This window comes from Pan paniscus, chromosome 10 (genome assembly GCF_029289425.2).
Source record: "Pan paniscus chromosome 10, NHGRI_mPanPan1-v2.0_pri, whole genome shotgun sequence".
In the NCBI taxonomy this organism is placed as follows: Eukaryota; Metazoa; Chordata; class Mammalia; order Primates; family Hominidae; genus Pan; species Pan paniscus.
The window spans coordinates 115374684-115393528 of record NC_073259.2 but is presented as its reverse complement, the minus strand read 5'-3'; the positions used below and the strand labels follow the sequence as shown (position 1 = coordinate 115393528).

General features: G+C 49.2%; 1 protein-coding gene across 4 annotated transcripts in view; it reads right to left on the bottom strand.

Annotated features, from left to right (window-relative positions):
• ABTB3 (ankyrin repeat and BTB domain containing 3) overlaps positions 1-16912 on the bottom strand; it is a 341504-nt gene extending 324592 nt beyond the window's left edge. The window contains exon 1 of one of the 4 annotated variants that reach the window (XM_034934402.3): positions 15249-16912. In XM_034934402.3, coding sequence (XP_034790293.2) covers positions 15249-16374 — 1126 coding nt within the window. In that variant the 5' untranslated portion in view covers positions 16375-16912. The remainder of the gene's footprint in view (positions 1-15248) is intronic. The other 3 variants (XM_034934401.3, XM_034934400.3, XM_034934399.3) reach the window with 3 other exon arrangements.
• Positions 16913-18845: the final 1933 nt, after the last annotated feature.

Genomic DNA, 18845 nt, shown 5'->3' with positions numbered 1-18845 from the left:
AAATACTCACAGAGTTTGGGGGTACAATGGGAGTAACTACCTCAAATACCACCTGATGCAAGGGACCACTTCCTCCTTGGGGACACACTATCTTCTGTTAACTTCTAGGACATTCCCAGTTCTCCTCCACACTTGGCTGCTCCTTCTCAGCCTCCTCTGCTGGTTCCTCCTCTTCCATCTGGCCCAAGGAAGGGCTCTGTCTTTGGTCTTCTTGTCCCTTCTATACTCACTCCCGCTGAGACCTTGCCCACCTCATGGTTTGAAATATCATCCACATGCTCTCAACTCCCAAATTTTTATCTCCAAACCATCCTCTCTCCTGAATCCGAGATACTCCTAAATGAGTATCCAACGGCCTGGTTAACATGTCCTCCTGGACACCTAAAAGATACCTCGAACTTTGCATGTCCCAAGCTGGAGTCCTGATTTTCCTGCCATCTCCAAACCTGCTCTTTCCACGGTATTTCCCGTCTCAGTTAAGACAACTCCTCCTCGTTGTTCAAACCAAAAACCCTTCAGAGTCTTCCTTAACCCCCCTCATTCCCTCACACCCCACACCCAACGTATCAACATGAGCTTGGTGAATCCACCTTTTAGTTACAGCCAGAAGCCTCTTCCTAGCCCACCTCCACTGCTACCACCCTGGCTAGGCCACCATCCTCTCCTGCCTGGGCTATTGGAAGAGCCTCCACACACTGGTCTCCCTGCCTGCACTCTTGTTCCTCTGGAGTCCATCTTCAACCAGACCTGCCAATCCTTATTCAAAACCTGCCATGGCTTCCCAGTTCACTAAGAATGAAAGCTAAAGTCTACAATGACCTATGGGGCCCTACCCAACCTGGCTTACGGTGACCCTGTGCTTTCACCTTTCATTCCTCTTGGCTCACTCATGCTTCTCCACCACAATGGGTTCTTAGCTCTTCCCACCTCAGTGCCCTTACACTGGCTGTTCCCTCTGCCTGAAACAGTTTTCTCCCAGATACCAACATGATCAATTCCCTCACCTCCTTCATCTTTCTACACAATGTCATCTTTGGAGTGAGGCTACCCTGACCATGTTATCATTGCAACCATCCCCTACTCTCCCGATTCCCCTTACTCTGATTTATTTTTTCCATGGCAGGTGTCACCTTCTAACACTTTTACTTATTCAGTGTGTTTAGTACATAGGGTCTCTCCCACTAGAATGTAAGTTCTGTAAAGGCAATGATTTTTTTCTATGGACTGATGGATGCTAAGTATCTAGAACCATACCTGGTATATAGTAGGCTCTCGATAAATAGCTATTGAATAAATGATTGAATGAATGGTTATTTTACAGTTTACAGAGCACTTCTACATCTGAGGATTCCTTTGAGCCTCAAAACAATTCTGGGAACCTGGTATATTTCTTATCTCCATTTTTCTGATGAGGAAACAAGTCCAAAGAGGTTAAGTCACTTGCCTGAGATCAACACGGCTTGTTCTAGAGTGGGCCTCATGTCCTCTTCTGGCACTAAACCCTCAAGTGCTGTCTCATCTGACCACAACGATGAAACCTCTCCAAAGCCCAGGTCCCACCCAGCTCTCTCCTGCCTCCCTAAACTTGCACTCCAGCTTGCTGATGACTATACTTGCAGGTGCAATGTGTGGTCTGCTTATTTTGTCCCAGAGGAGCATATGAACTCACTCTGCTTCTCTACAGACCATCTGACTTAGATATACACTTCCAGGCCACCTTCTGACCCTAAGACCCTCCTCCAGAACATAGGAGGAAGAGTCATATGCTGCCCCAACCACTGCCTTCTGTTTATACACAAAGAACAACTGGACATCCCATAAGGAATGAGGGAGGGGGTGAAAGCAGCAGGGATGGGTGGGAGAGACCCTTTGCAGATCAAGAAGCAGCTCCCCTTGTTCTTCCTTAACAACCGTGGGCTGAAATGTGAGGTCACTAAATGCAGCTTAATAATGGCTTCTAGTCTCCTACTGAGAAACTTCTTTCTGGCCTAAGCAACAGGCACAGCTATAGCAACTAGTTTATTGCTGTCTCATCTACCACATAAAGAATTGTGAGTGGGCTCATGATTGCTCCTTTTGCACAGGCTTCTGGGAAGCTCAGCAGTGGCAAATCTGTAGCCCAACCCTAGCAGGGCCAGTAGGAGAACAGGGCCTTCCTGCGGGTCACAACATCGCATGGCATGGCCTGGGGAGACTCACATCTTTTCCCCTCCTCCCCTCATGTGTGCTCAGGCCTTGAGGCAGGATGGCCTGGGTTCAACCCCGGCCTCTGCTGCTACTAGCCACACAGTCTCAGGACAGCTGCCTCACTTATCTGCCCCTGACAGGGGTGACATTACTCACCCCAGGTGCCTGGGTAAGTACTCCTCAGTCATCTTCCATGATTTCTGAGTCAGATCTCTCTCACATCCCATATTCCCTCCTCAAGGCACGGTGGTTAGGAACAGGCGCCGAGAACCAGAGACGGAGTCCCCACTCTGCATCTTACTAACTGTACGACTTTGAGTAAGTCTATCCATCTCTCCCAGGTGTCCTCATCTGTAAAACAGAGATGATAACCATATCTGCCTCATAGAGCAGCTAATGCTCTCCATTACCTAAAATGGTGCCAGGAGTGTGGCAAATGGTCAGAATGTGTCAGATTTACCATGACGATGTGCTGGGCTTCTTGGTTTCCAAAGCATCGCCTCATTAGACAAGTCCAACTCTATCAACACCAGAACCTGGTGTGATCATTATTTCCAACTCCCATGTGAGGGCAATGAGGCTCAGAGAGGTCAGGAGCGTGAGATCACACAGCAGGAGCCCGCCCTCCTGGGCCTGAGCCAAGTGACGCCTTCCCATGCACTGTGGGGCTCAGGGAAATTCCTACCCCAGCACACGCTCCCAGCTGCCCCTCGAGGCTCCACATCATGGGGCCATCAGGGGCTGTGAAGGTGCCAGCTCACTCTTGGTCTGTTTCCTTAATCCATAGCTCTCATGCTGGGAGACAGAAAACTTAGAGCAGCAGCCGAATCAGCGAGAGCAGCCAGCGGACCCAGGTGGGGGGAGATGGGGCGGAGGGGGAGGCCCCTGCCCTCCATCCACCATGGCTGCCGCAGCAAGCTGAACCAGAGGCCTATCATCTGGCCCCAACAATGGCAGCCGCAGAATGGCAGGAGCAGGACGAGGGTGGGGAGGGCTTCCAAAGGGAAGGAGATTGAGCAGAATCAGAGGCACTGACATGGGGATGAGATTCCCTGCTCTCCGCCCTCTGCCTGCCCTGGTGGTGCAGACTTCCGGGTGGGAAGGAGGAGCTCCAATCACCTGTGCACAGATCACACTCTTACCCACCCCATCCCTGCAGGCTTCCCCACCGCTTGTGTCACCACCAGCACCAGGTGGAGGAGGCTGACAAGGAGCCTTCCACCTCTGAATGCCTGGTGTCCCCGGTCCCCCTGGAAGCACAAGGGAGGGGCAGCTCCCCTCCTGGCAGGCACCGCCCTGGACCTCACCCCGCAGTCTAAGGAGGCTTTGTCCCCATCAAACACTCCTGTCCCCGTGAACCTCTCCCGCGGAGCAACTGTCATGGGTGCAGTTTGACATCTGTGTGACTATCTGTGAGTAAACTAAACCCGCCTCAAGCCTGCAAGCTCCATGAGGGCGGGAAGCACCTGTGGCTTTGCTCACGAGGGTGAGCCCAGCCCCTAAACGTCAAAGTCAGTATAGAGAAGGCTGAAAGGGGCTGAGGGAGGAGTCAGAGAGAGAAAAAGGCTGTGCCACGTTCCCAGTACTTGAAATGCTCAGAAGCATCCAGAGAAAGAAAGGTAATTTAAGTCTGGTGTGCTTCTTGGGCACATCATGACTCTCTGGGTGGTAACCTGAGCTGGGATTAGGAAGGAACAATGACACATACCACCCAGAGAAAATCAGTTAATCCATGCAGCCTCAACCTCAGAGGCAGGCACTGTACTTTAAGATTTCACTTACCCCTCCTCAAAGCTTCCTGATTTGCTTTTAGATATGAATGCACAGGGGAACTGTTAATTTGATTCTGCATTTAGCACACCTGATCTTCACAGTAATTGCTTTCAGTGGTTCAGCCACGATGTAATGGGGACCTCCACATGCTTCCAGACTAGCATTTATTTTACTGTGAGATGTATAGCAAAACCGGAGATATTACAGCAGGATCGTAAATTAATCTCCAAACTGCCGTCGACAATGCAGGCTTTCATCCCACTATGCTTCCCACGAGTGATCTGGTTTAGAGGAGACAATACATCACTGTGGATGGGAGATGGGCTCTAAAAATCCAGAAACCTGGGATACCGGTTCCAGCTCTGCTGTGTGATCTTGGACAAGACAGTATCCCACTCTGGGCCTCAGTTTCCACATCTGTAAAATGTGAGAGTTAAACCAGATACTCCCTTGGAATGAGGCATGGTATGGTGAGAGGAAGGTCAAATTTGAAGTCCCTCAGACTTAAATTCTGTTTTTAAATTGAGTTCTCTACTTATTGTCTTAGCAACTTTGGGCAAGTGACTTAATGTGTCACAGCCTCAGATTCTTCTTGGGTAAGATGGGGATGATGACAATACCTAACCAGCCTTCCCACATTCACCCTTCCAGTCTGCTCTCTGAACTAATGCCAACATGATCTTTTTAGAACACAAATCTGATCACTGCATCTCCCTCCTTAAAAGCTTTCAAGGGCTCTCCAGTGCCCTCTATAAAAGCCTGCTTAATCTGGCAGATGCTTAGTCTAACCTCTACCAGGCTCCCTCCCTACCCTCTCCCATTCCAGCTGCAGTGGCCATTCTACCTTCCCCCCATGCTCTCCCCTGCCACAGGCCCTTTGCGCATGCAGTTTGCATTCACCAAGTATTCTTCCTACCTTTTCCACCAACTTGGCCATGCTTCAGCCTCATTCCAGCCTCACTCAAGCCTCACTTCCCCATTTCCTTAGTGAAGCCTTACTCCCAACCACATCAAGAGCTGTGGTAAAGACTCTAATAGCCTGTATGTCTCTCCTTTGTTGCACATGTCACCAGTTGTAAATTTACATCTGCATAATTCTTTGATGAATAAATTAAACCCAGCACAGGCCTGCAAGCTCCATGAGCACAGGGACTGTGTTGCTCAACATTTAACACAGTGCCTATAGAAACAGTCATAATGAATATAATAAAACCCCACAATAGCCAACATGTATGAAGCAATTTCTACATGTCAGGCACTTCCCAACAGCCTTCAGAATTAGTTTTCACTATTACTCTCATGTAACAAAGGGAAAGACTGAGTCACAGAGAGGTTAGGTAACTTGCCTGACATCACACAGCTAATAAGTGGTCAAAGTCCAGAAGTCTGTTTACTGACAAACTATAGAAGGCTTTTCAGTCACTCAGTAAATGAGGCAGCATCCACGGAGTAGTTCTTTCAGCAAGGAGGCTGGCACTGCTTAAGCACTTAATAATAATGATGATTATTATTAACAGATATTGAGTACTTATGATGTGTCCAATATTATTCTAAAGACTTTTATATGAATTAACTCATTTTATTCTCTCAACGACATTTTCTTTATGAGGGAGCACTACCATTATCCTTATTAAGCAGACGAGAAAATTGAGGCTGGGAAAGATGAACTGACTTGCCCAAGATCACCTGGCTTGTAGGCAATAGAGCCAGAATTTGAACCCTGGTCCACCTAACTCCAGAGTCTGGGAAAAACCCAGCTCTGTGATTCTCAGGGAGGACTAGCCTCAGTCTCCTCTGCAGTAGAAATGGAAGCAATTCTCCTGTATGTCACAGTTTTCTGAATTCGGTTCTACTTGTCAGAGGGCCTGTGCTTCTTATGGCACTGAGCCCACCCAGCTAGGCAGGGTATGGGGGGAGCTGTCCCTGGAGACGGTAAAGCCAGCTATTTCCCCAGGGCCTCCAGCTGAGGAGGCTACGCTGTGATCTGATGGACAGCTGGGAAGTGACTCATGGGGCAGCCAGGGAGAGGGGAAGCCGGCGGGGACTAAAAAAAGACCTGCGACCACATATTATGCGCAAGGACAATCATCAACCATAGCCACCACCACCAAGGCAAGCCCCGCCCTCTACCCCACACGCCCCTCAGGCTGCACTTGAGTCCTTCTGGGATCCTCCTGGGGGCCCCTATGATCCAGATTTCACCACTGGGCTGCGGCAGTTCAGCGCACAGGCTTTTGAGCCCAAGTCCCAACTCAACTACTTTGTAGCTGTGGCATCCTGAACTAGTTGCTGAACTTTTCTGAGCTTCAGTTTCTTCCTCAGCACAATGGGGATAAGAAACGGTCATTTCACAAGAACAGTGTGGAGATTAAATGAAGTCATGTGTGTGGAAATCCTGGAAGAGTCCCTGGTTCAGCAACTGGTAGTTCCCTCTGTGGATAAAATGCAGGAGAAGGCAAAGAAGAAAAGACAGACACGTAATACAATTTTCCTGGAGCGCCCACTCATTCAGATTGACATTTTACCTTTGCATCCATTCACTGTTAAACCACTCCACTTTCAGTATAGAATGATACTATCGATAATAATAAAGATAAAGATAACAGTTATTAAGTGCATATGAGATGCTAGGATCAACGTTTCACATTCATTATGTCATTTTACTCCTCACAAGCATTCTATAAGGCAGTCTGCCAAATGCCTAATTCAAATCTGGCCGGCCACTTGCAAGCCATGTCACCTAAGCAAATTCATTAAACCTTCTGTTCCTCAACTTCTTAATCTGTAAAATGGGGATAATAATAGCGCCTGCTTTGTACGGTTGTTGAGATGGCTGGCTCTCTATTAAATGCTTATGCCCCTCTGATAGTGTAGACTTGTGGCTGTGGGTGGCTGCCCTGCCAGAGACCATAATTTTCAGCCCCCGTACATCTAGTGGAGGCCATGTGACTGAGCGCTGGTCATTGGAATGCGGAAGGAATTGACACACCCGCACCCAGGACTGTATTATAATCCTCCACATTCTCTATCATCCTCAATCAGAGACATCTCCGGGAGTTATGCGTCCAAGATGGCAGAGCTTTCATCAACTTCCACAGACAGAGCACCTCTCTCCCCTGCCATCAGGTGGACTCTACATGAATGAGAAAGCAGCTTTCATTATGTTCAGCCACTAAGATGGTTAGGATTCATGTGACACATCAGCTAGCATTACCCTAACTAATATAGAACTTAGTTCCAGAAGTGGGCTGCTTAAAACATGTGACATTGGCTTAGAAGTCAGGTAGCAGGTTATACTAGAGCCTGGAAAACTGGAGACCCATGTGATACAGAAGTAAAATGTCTCATTAAACTGTCATCTATGATAACTTGGCAGTCAGAGCTCATGCCTACTAAGCCTGTATGCTCTATAGAAAGAGACTGGAAAAAATAATGGTAATAAAGTTTGCTAACTGTTCCTGGCTGAGTTAAGTAAGGTACTAGGGAAAGAGAAGAACTCAGGCCTAAATTAACCAGTTTGAAAGTAGTTTTAGAAAGGAATAGCGGGGCCGGGTGCGGTGGCTCACGCCTGTAATCCCAGCACTTTGGGAGGCCGAGGCGGGCGGATCACGAGGTCAGGAGATCGAGACCATCCTGGCTAACACGGTGAAACCCCGTCTCTACTAAAAATACAAAAAAATTAGCCGGGCGTGGTAGCGGGCGCCTGTAGTCCCAGCTACTCGGGAGGCTGAGGCAGGAGAATGGCGTGAACCCGGGAGGCGGAGCTTGCAGTGAGCCGAGATCGCGCCACTGCACTCCAGCCTGGGCGACAGAGCGAGACTCCGTCTCAAAAAAAAAAAAAAAAAAAAAAAAAAAAAAAAAGAAAGGAATAGCGGAGAGGTAAAAACAGACAACTATGTCTAAACCCCAAACAATAAGACAAAAGAGTGAGAAGACATTTAAGTGAAATAAGTATCATATTAAGAATATAAGCTTCCCACCTAAGCCTGATGACCTCAAGGTAGCTGCCATTAAATTTAGAGAGAAAGAGAGGTATGGGGAAAAGGAAGTAATAATCCGGGCTTCAGAATTAAGTCTAGGAAATAACTCTGGGTGTGGCTACTGGCATATTAGACATCATAGATGAAAGTCTTACTAAATTGTTGAGGGAATTGCATTGCAAAATCTATAAACCTTAATTTTAATAGTCTTTTACTGTTACTGCATTAAAACAATCCTTGGGCCCCCAAAGGTTCAAGGGAAAGAACTAGGTCACAAAAGATTTAGAGCCCCCAAGAAGGCCATACTGCCCACGACCAACTTCAGGTGTGGCCACGAAAAATAACAAAGAAAATCCTCCCACCAGCACAGCTGAGAGGGTGGAGAACAATGAACTAGTAAATTCCCATCAGGAGAAGAATCAGGACCTAATCCAGGAACTTCACCCACTGCTAGGATACAACCCCACAATGCTTGTTTGGCAAGATTTCATCACTACTGAGGACCAGTGACTGCTGTGTGTGTACCTTCCATGATTATCTTTTCCAAATGGGAGTTTCATGATGGTTATCCCACCCTGCTCAGATGTGGGATATGAATGCAGAGTGGCAGATAATATGTTTGTTTTGCCTCATGGGTCCCTGGACCAAGGTGAGGTGCCACACTCAGCTTCATGGATAGGACTATCCATGACTCTGAACTTTAAGTTGGAAGCAGGGATCAGAAAAAATGTGGGTTCCTCCCTTAGGGAAAAGAGAATGTGTTTTGTGCATAGGAAGAAGGAGGCACACACGTATTGGTGGTCAGAGAGCCAATGATACATCTGGTCAATGATATGTGAACACAAGCAACATTAAGTCCCTCCAGGCTTAGCCTGTACCACCTTTCTTAAGCTCCTCCACACTCACTGTCTCCCTCTACCTACTGGCTGGATGAATGCCCAAGAAAGGTACTGAAGGCCACATGTAGAAGATAAAAAAGGCAAACTCTCCATTAATCAAGCTTGGTACCTAAATGACCCTCCTACCTCCTCCAACCCCACTCCTCTCCCAATCAGAGTTTAAGTGTGTAAGAAATGAATTTCTATTGTGTTAAGCTACTGAGATTTCTGAACTGTCTTTAATAATAGCTGATGAGGCTAGGCACGGGGGCTCATGCCTGTAATCCCAGCACTTTGGGAGGCGGAGATGGGTGGGTCACCTGAGGTCAGAAGTTCGAAACCAGCCTGGCCAGCATGGTGAAACCCCGTCTCTACTAAAAATACAAAATTAGCTGGGCATGGTGGCGCATACCTGTAATCCCAGTTACTCAGGAGGCTGAGGCAGGAGAATATCTTGAACCTGGGAGGCGGAGGTTGCAGTGAGCTGAGATTGCACCATTGCACTCCAGCTTGGGCAACAAGAGCAAAACTCCATCTCAATAATAATAATAATAATAGCTGATGTAACTATAATGATTTTAATACATAAAGCTCTTAAAATAGTGCCTGGCATATAATAAGCTATACAAGTAGAGCTGTTTATTATAATACCCATTTTACAGATAGGGAAACTGCAGCTTACAGGTGTGCCTGACTCCAGAGTCAATTACTATTTTGTATTTACCTCTCAGTAGATAATAAGTTTGGTAATAATGAGTTTGGTGCCTGGCTCAAGTTCACAAATACTAACAGACTCAGAATTAGAGGCCTTCCTTCTATTCAAAGTTCATCAACTCCACCCTTGACCCTAGGTCTTCAGGTTAGTCCTTCATTGTTTTTATTTTGTTATTTTTATTTTATGTTTCAGGAAACACCCAACTTGCAAATGCCCCAGCACTGAACTAGCAAGTCTGCACAGAAAACCAAATCACCCTCTACTGACCCAAATTCCAAGTTTTAATTTACATCAAGCCAGTTAATTAAAAAGGTGCTCTGTGAGCACAGATACTGCTACAGCTGGCTCTTGAGATAGCATTTGTTGTTCCTCTTGAGAAGCTGGGTTCCTTCTGTGACATTTTTGGTCCAACACAGCAACACTGCTCAACAGAACAGCATGACCAGTTTAGGGACAGGAAAACGGCTGAGCAAGCATTTTGTGCAGAGACAATAGAAAAGCAAGAGACCTGAAAACCAACCTACCCTCCAAGCCCGTGCTGACAGGTGAGGGCTTGTGTTAATTAATGTTTATAAAGTGATTGGGGATCCCTGAAATGAAAGAGACTATTCAAAATCCCACAAGTATTATTGTTATCTCCAGCCTGAATAATCTGTTTTTTGAGGAAGCCATTATTATCGAGTGCCTACTATGTGGCAGGTGTTTTTATAAACTGTATCTGATTTCATCTTTGTAATCGCCCATTGCGTTCGGTTTGGGTTTTCTTCCTCTTTAAAATACATCTTCTTTTGTTTTGTAATCCTCACTGTACAGATGAGAAAACTAAGTTCAGCAAAATTAAGTCACTTGCTAGAGAATGGTAGAGTGAAAATTTGGGGTTAAATCTAAGCGTAAGGTCTTTCTCCCTTTCCTTTTCATCATTCCATACTGCCTCTTCTGGTCTGCCCTTCAAATTGTACATTTAAAACAAAATTTAATTCAAGAATGCCTATGGCTTTTTTTTTGGTGTGTCTTTTTTTTAACTGAAGTATATTTCACAATACAGTAAAATGCACAAATACTAGGTTTACCATTAGATACCAGCCTGGCCAGCATGGTGAAACCCCGTTTGACAAATGCATATACCTCGGAACCCACATCCCAATTAACATAAGGGACTACTTCCAGAAGGTTTCCTGGTGCTGCTTCACTAAAGGTAGATATCATTGAAGTTTAAAATACAGCAAATAAAATAAGCTACCTTAATTTTATTTTATTTTATTTATTTATTTATTTATTTATTTATTGTAGAGCTGAGATCTTACTATGTTGCTTCAGCTGGTCTCAAACTCCTGGCCTCAAGCAATCTTCCTGCCTCAGCCTCCCCAAAATAAGCTATTTTCCTTTGACCAAAACAATCTTTTTGTGACCCTGGCCACAGGGCTGTGCCCATGGCATCAATCCTTGAGGTGGGTGTACTGAGTTACTTGGTGCTATATTAAAAAGGAGGATCCAGTTAAAATTCTGTGCCTTGTTGGCTCCATCCACCCTGAGCATGTGGGAATGAATTAATCTGGATGTGATAGAGATGAGATACCATTGTGCCTGGATTATCACAACTATCATCATCATTTTAGCACCTACCATGTGTCAGCACCAGATTATAATAGCCTTAGACACATAATCTCATTTAATCCTTGTAATTATTACCTCTGTTTTACAGCTGAGGAAACTGGAGGACAGAGAGGTTGGGTCGCATACCTAAGAACACACAGCTAGAAAATGGCAGCCTTGAAATTCAAATCCTAGAGGTCCAACACCAGAGGCCGTTCTCTTAACAACTGCCTTTACAGGTGATAGGCAAATTTTAAATGCCTAAAATTGAATGAGCTTGTTATATTCGTTTAACAAGCAGTAGAGAGTATCTGTTATACAAAGTGCCAGGCACTGTGCTGAGTGATATGGAAGGAGACACAGAGATGAATAAGAATGGAGAAGGGGTTGCATCAAGGAAGCCCTCATAAGGAAGCCAGGAAGACCAACTCATTCTTGAAGCCAAGTCTTCAAGGATGAGTAGGAACTGGCCAGCTCTAAAGGAGTTTAAGGTACAATGACTAGCACATACAAAGGCACAGTGAAGTACTTCTGCCCCCTCCTTATTTAGCTCAATCAAGTCAAATTTTTAAAACTCCACAGAAACATCAATGGGGTCCCTTAGCTGTTTCCCCGGCTCTTCAAAACAGCTGAAAATCAACACAAAACTCCAGTTCTGAAAAGTTTTTACATAACCACAAAGTTCATGCCCACAGCAAACCCATGGATGTGATTTTCGAGAGCCCCTAAGCCTTCTTTTGCTTTAGAGCCAATTATCTTTTTTTTCCGAATCCAGTCCCATGTGACTAGTTTCACAATTCCTTAGCCTGGGCAGTTTAGCAGCAGCAAATTAGAAAGGTGGACAGGTACAGAAGTGGCAGTAAGAAGGGGCAACCAAGGAAGAAGAACTTGGAGCCAGTGCCTGCCTGTAGTCCCAGCTACTCGGCTGAGGTGGGAGGATTTCTTGAGCTCAGGAGTTCAAGACCAGCCTGGGCAACATAGTGAGACCCCTTCTTTAGAACAACAATAACAACAAAGTAGAAAAACTTGCAAAGATGATTCAAGAAACTCAAAAAGCAATAGCTTCTTTCAGGACATCATTGTATAATACAGTACAATAGCTTGCTCAACTCAAAAAGGTATCTAATAAGCTCCAACTGTGTACTAGGGCCTCTCTTAGGCTTAGCAGGGGATAGAAAAACATGAAAAATCCAGTTCTGCCCAGTTCCATTTGAGAGGAACAAAAAGTATATAATTCAGGAATTATATGACAGAAAGGGTCTCTGTTCACCTGTGTGGGTAATAAAGGGCAGGTGGGATGCCTGAAGGCAGGGAACTCATCTGTCACTAAAGAGTCATACAGACAGGAGTTAAGAGTACGGACTCTGGAGCCAGGCTATCTGCATTTAAATAAGCAAGATACTTAAGTTCCCTATGCCTCAGTTTCTTCCTGTATATAATGGGGATAATAGTGTAGTACCTTTTCAAGAGGTACTGGGGATCAAATGGGTCAATATACAGAGCCCTGCTGGATACATGTTAGCTGTTATTACCTCTTACCCAGCACTTGCTCAGACCCTAGAATTCGGCAACTGTAATAAGTGTCGATAAACAAATGAATTCACAAATGAATAAATAAATGATGCTACCAAGTTAAAGGAGGGAAAATCTATTATGTAAGGTATGTTGTCCTTAATAAGGCTTGCAGATCAGAAAGACTCCGTACAAAATAGTTTAAGAAATAGGTTTGATGTTTAATGTATGATTCCAATACCTAAGGAATTAATCACTCATTCTTTAACTCTTCTGCATATTCAACCTGCCATTTTAAACAAGCCCAAAGAAAAGGCACGAAGAGATCACAATGAAATTATAGTATATCTCATACCCAGAGGAGGCTGAAGGGGCCCCGAAACCCAAGAGTTAAGCGCTGTGGTGTGGGAGAGGTTGTGATGGCAGCAAACCCCAGCCGCCACACACTCACCCTGCCCAAAACCAACTCTGTGGTCTTCTCCTTCCTTAAATTATACTTCCTCCAAAAAGGGTAAACACAAAAACTGTTTTTAAAAGTTGTTAAGGTTCATAAAAGTAAAACCTATTTGAAAAAATATAGAAGCAACTAACACAGAGCTACAAGAGGACCTGGGGGTGTATTACATATCTAGCCCCCTATTTTACAGATGAGGCAACTGAGGCCCAAAGATGTAAAGTGACTTGTCCAAACTCACAACTTCAGGATAATGGCAATGACAGAAGTAGGGCAGGGTGACCAGATTTCCACACTAGAGCCTTCCAAAGGAAATACTGAGGGAGAAAAAAGAAGAAGTTCCAGGCCCAGAAGGTGGGTAAGGAGCTGGGAGTCAGGGGCAGCAAAGAGTAAAAGACGATTGTCATGGGAGCCACCAGGAAGGAAATTAAGCCCCTCTGTGCTTTTTGGTGGAGGTAGGGTTTCAAACAAAGAGCAATCCAGTCCAAAGCTCCCAGGTTTTGCAGGTGAATCCCCGCATTCTGAAGAAGCACATACAAAGCCCAATGCCTTCTCCCCAGATGTTTCCATCTTAGTCGAGATTTCAGAGTGTGTGTGTGTGTGTGTGTGTGTGTGTGTGTGTGTGTGGCCTCGAAGATATCCTCTCTTTGAGGGTTGTGCCCTGGCTGGCAGCAGACGGGGAAGGGCTCTGGCAAAGAGATCCCGAAGAGTCTCCGAGATCAGTGCGGATTCCCCTCCCCAACACACACAAACACACACCCGCTTTGCTCCTTCCTTCCCCTCCCCCACTGATGATCAAATCCAGGTGAAGAGACCGAGGGCGGCAGGGTCGGTTTCCAAAGGCTTCGGCTGGAGCCGGGCGCCCCGCGCGCCCGCTTGTTCCTGCGCACACTCACAAGCACACTTACACACGCACAGACGCGCGCGCACACAGACTCTCACACGCACATGCACACCCTTGGCACCGCCCACCGCAGTGCTCCTCTAGCCCCCGGGAAACAGACAGGCAGCAACATGAATGAAATCTGCCCAGAAAGACTGCATTTCAGCTCCAACCGCGCAACCTCTGGCCAAACCGCCGAATATGTAACAAAGTTTTATTTCGCCTTTAGAGTCTCCAGTTACGCTTCTACCATTTCCTGTGGAAAATTGAAGCTTTGAAGTGTCTAGCTCCGGCTTTCGCAGACGGGCAGCACCGCCAGCGCGAGCTCTCGAAAACAAGCGCCCCGGCCCCACCCCCTTCAAGGACAGAACTGCGGGTTCAAACCTACCCAGCTCAGGCCTTCAAAACAGTGGGGCATGAAGAGACGATGATAGAACCTGCTGGAAACGACGCCCTAAACTAACAACCCCCTCCAGAACTGCCCCCCGCCAGCTCCATCCTGCCCAGATCCCCAGAGGCGCTCCTTCAGCCAAGTGGTGAGAGCTGCAGCTCCCTGCCAGAGGGAATGGAGAGGCCAAGAGCTGGGAGGCTGGAATTGGGGGCTTTGTCCATCCCGCAGCCCCCACCAGCTGTGTGCTCTAGCCCTCAAAAACTGCTCTGGAAAAACTTGGCACCGACAAGTCTTCCCGCACCCCAGTCTCACCACACACACCTTTACGACTGTCTAGGGCGTGCAAGCTTTCAACCATTCAGCCGGTACGGCCGCCAGGCCCCTCCTTCCCCCGTGCACTGAATGCCCCCCGAGGGAGTGGGGGAAGTGGGAGCACTGGATTGCGGAGAGCGGAACGCGCCTCCTCCCAAGTCCTAGGGAGCCCAATTCATGCGCCCAAGGAAGTGGCATCTTCAAGGTCAAAACAAACAGTGCAGGGGTGGAGTATATGTACTAAGCGCAAATGATCTCAACCCTGCTCCAAAAAATGGTGCTGGGTTTTGCTCACTGCCTGCTGGAGGCAGCTGTCGCCCCGCCCCGCACCGGGGGCGGAACCTCGCGCTCCCGGACCTGGGACAGCACCAGCAGCGTAAAATACGCGCACCCGAGTGCAGGAGGAAACAGGCAACCTCTTGTTCTGGCTACCTCCAGCCCGGCCGCCTCCTCAGCGGCTTGGGACAGCAGCGCGTGGCTGGGAAGACGCGGGAGGGGGACGCGAGGCAAACTTGCGCCAAGAGTTGGTCAGGTTGGGTGAGAGGGAGTGGCACCTGCGCAGACACTTACCGCTGGCGTTCTTCCCGCAGATCAGGTGCTGGTAGGGCTGCAGGAGACCCCAGATCTCCGAGTCGTTGTTGACCGTGTGCTCCAGGGTCTCCACGGTGAACTTGGGCGCCTCGTGGAGCGCATGGTGGTGGTGATGGTGGTGGTTGGCGGCGGCTGCCGGCGGGACTGCGGCGGCCGGCGGGGCGCAACAGCTGCTGCCCCCGCTGGCGCTGCTGGCTGCGCTGCAGGCGCCGCCGCTTGCCGCTCCTCCCCCGGGCGCCTCCCGCTCTTTATCCGCCGCGGGGGCCGCACCAGGGCCCGAGCTCGGGCCTGGGCCGGAGCCCGAGCCTGACCCAGGGCCACTGCAGCTCCGGGGCACCCCGAAGGCCACGACCCGCGAGTAGATGTCCCGGAAGAGGCTTTCCATGCAGGCTGTCAGGTAGATGGCGGCGTGCTCGTGGATGCGCAGCGCCACGCGGCTGTCCACCATCCAGCGATACACGCGGCCCACGGAGAAGGTGAGGCCGCAGCGTGCCGACTTGCCGCGGCCCAGGCGGTCGCCGCCGGCGCTGCTCATGTTGTAGAGGGACAGTGCGGCCAGCGCAGCCGCCGTACAGTGCGCGGCCAGGCCCCAGGACAGCACGATCTCCATGGCGCTCTGGATCTCGTACTTGGTGCACTTGGCGAAGCGCAGGCTCAGGCGCTGCGCCTCTTTGGCTATGCGCACCAGCGCCCGGCTCACCAGCGTCGACAGCTTGGCCAGCGCGTCCTTGGGCAGGCCGCCGGGGACCGCCGGGCCTGCCCGGGGATCCCGCGAACGCAGCAGCAGCGCCTCCAGCTCCTGGAGAGTCCAGGGGACCTCGTCTAGGTCCGGCAGCAGCCGCGAGCAGTGCTGGCCGGCGCAGTCCAGCCCCTCGGAGTCTTCCACCAGGGCAGTGTTGACGGTGTCAAAGCTGTTGTGCCGGCTGTGCATGGAGTCAGCTAGAGGCGGCCAGCAGCTCCCGCCATACGGGGACGCCGGGTGCGAGTCGGAACAGCACAAAGACAAGTTGGAGGAGCGCACCGAGTCCGCCGCGCCACCATAACCCGAGTCCAGCGTCAGATCCTCCAGCGTTCTCACCACGGGCTTCTTACCTCTCCTGGCCATCGCTGCGCCACTTCATGCTGCAGCCGCCTGGGAGCCAAAGGGAAGGAGCGGCGAGGAGCAGCGCGTGCCGCGGGGCGCGGGGAGAGCCGAGTCCGCGCCGCCTCGGCTCACTTTTCCACCAGCCGCTGCTACCAACTGTTAGTACTTTCGGCTGCCTCCCGGAACTGCCGCCGCTGGAATATACAGAGCAGACCCTGGAGTCATCTTCCAGAGTCCGGGCCGGAGCTGGGCGCAATGGGGAGCGAGCCAGGCCGGGAAGGAAGCTCCCGCCGGGGCTTGCCCCTTTCTTCCAAAATAAAAAGTGTCTAGACCGCTCCTCCCTGAGCCCCGCTGGGCGCAGTAGCCACCGGGCGCCGGCCACGGTGTTCGTGGGACTGAGACCACCCCAGATGCCGCCGCCGCCGCAGCTCCGCGGGCAGCTGGCTCCCGGCTCCCGGCTCCCAGTTCCCGGCCCTGGTTCGCTCGGCGCCAGCCTGCCCTGCACCGGAGCGCAGCAGCGGCCGTGGCGGCTGCAAACCTTGCCGAACCCCAGCAAACCCCGGGCAGCCAGTGGGACGGGCGTATGCAAAGCAGGGGCGGCGGAGAGCCAGTGGAATCGGAGAATGCTAATTACCTCGCTTTTTTTTTTTTTAAATCCCTCCTCCCCATGCGGCCCCGCCCCTCACACACGCCCCCGGCGGACACCGAGGCTGCAGGAAGTGGGGAGCAGTGGCCAGGGACTTGGGGGACTCTTGCAAGCGTAGAGACGTGGATGCTGCCCCCTGCTGCTGTCCCTGCCCTCATTCTCCCGGAGGGTGGTGGGTTGGGCCGGTGACCTCCCCACCTAGGTGTGCTCTCCACCGCGGTTCACAAGGTGTCTGCCTGACGGTCGCTCTCTCCCCTGCGTTTCGCATTTCACTTTTTTCCCCCCTGTAACACCTGAAACATGGTTTTCCTCCCTCTCTATTCCCACTTCGGGTACGCAAACCAATTAGTGCAGCCCTCTTTCAGCCGGGGTTTGCTCCAGCATGGAGGGAAATAAGCCTGTCGAGCGGAGGCCCGGGGCGGTGGACACCACTGGGAGGCCGGATCTCCGGCCATTCGCCACCTGCCACTAGGGCTCGTTAACTCGATTCCTTTCAGCAGCCAGGAGGACCCTGTCCCTGCTTCAAAGTCCTGGGCGTGTGCTGCAGGGAGGGCTCAAGCACCACTTTGCCATCCTGGTGGGCATCTTTCCAAATAGCTCGGCCTTCTTAAAAGGAGTAAATTTGCTCAAAGGAGAATCTTCTTTCCTGACTAAAGAAAGATATAATATATATATGCATGGCTTAGCTGCATTCCTGTGTCAAATAGCATCGTGTCATCTACTTGTCTGTCCCCACCCACCCAGGCAGAAACCATATCTTACACACATGGGGATTCCTAGCTCCGCACACTGTGTCTCTCAGCTTAGAATCCCCTCCTATAGGAAGCTGGCCCAGATGTTTCAAGACTGGCTTCGGTGCTTCCACTGCCTCCATCCCCTTCTGTGGTTGCTGATTTCTGGGCCCTTGCAACACTAGGTTGCAAAAGCCTGGTTACTTGTCTGGATTCTACACTGGGCTAGGGGTTCCCATGCATAGTCCTGGCACAGTATAAGTGCTCAGTAAATATTTGTTGTAAATTGATGAAGGACGTAAGGATATGCTTTTAAATTGTTGCTTTGAATGTTCAACAATGGCCAACAGGTATATGCAAATATGCTCAACATCACTAATCATTCGGGAGATGCAAATCAAAACCACAATGAAATATCACTGCACACCTGTAAGGATGGCTATTATCAAAAAGTCAAAAGATAACAAGTGTTGGCAAGGATGTGGAAAAAAGAGAACCTTTGTACACTGATGGTGGGGTGTAAATGAGTACAGCCATTATGGAAAACAGCACGGAGGTTCCCAAAAATAAAAATAGAACTACCATGTGATCCAGCAATCCCACTTCTGAGTATACACCCAAAGAAAATAAAATCTCAGTCGAGTGCAGTGGCTCACACCTGTAATGCCAGCACTTTGGGAGGTTGAGGCGGGCAGATCACTTGAGGTCAGGAGTTGGAGACCAGCCAGACCAACATGGTGAAACCCCATCTTTACTAAAAATACAAAAATTTGCCAGGCATGGTGGTGCACACCTGTAGTCCCAGCTACTTGGGAGGCTGAAGCACAAGAATTGCTTGAACCCAGGAGGCAGAGGTTGCAGTGAGCCAAGATTGCACCACTGCACCTCAGCCTGGGTGACAGAGTGAGACTCCATCTCAAAAGAAAGAAAAAAAAAAAAGGAAAAGAACATCTCTGTCTTGAAGGGAGAGATGCACTTCCATGTTCATTGCAGTTTATTCACAATAACCAAGATGTGGAAACATATCTAAGTGTCCATCCACAGATAAATGGGTAAAGACAATGTGGTGTGTATATATCTGCAATGGAATATTATTCAGCTCTAGAAAAGAAGGA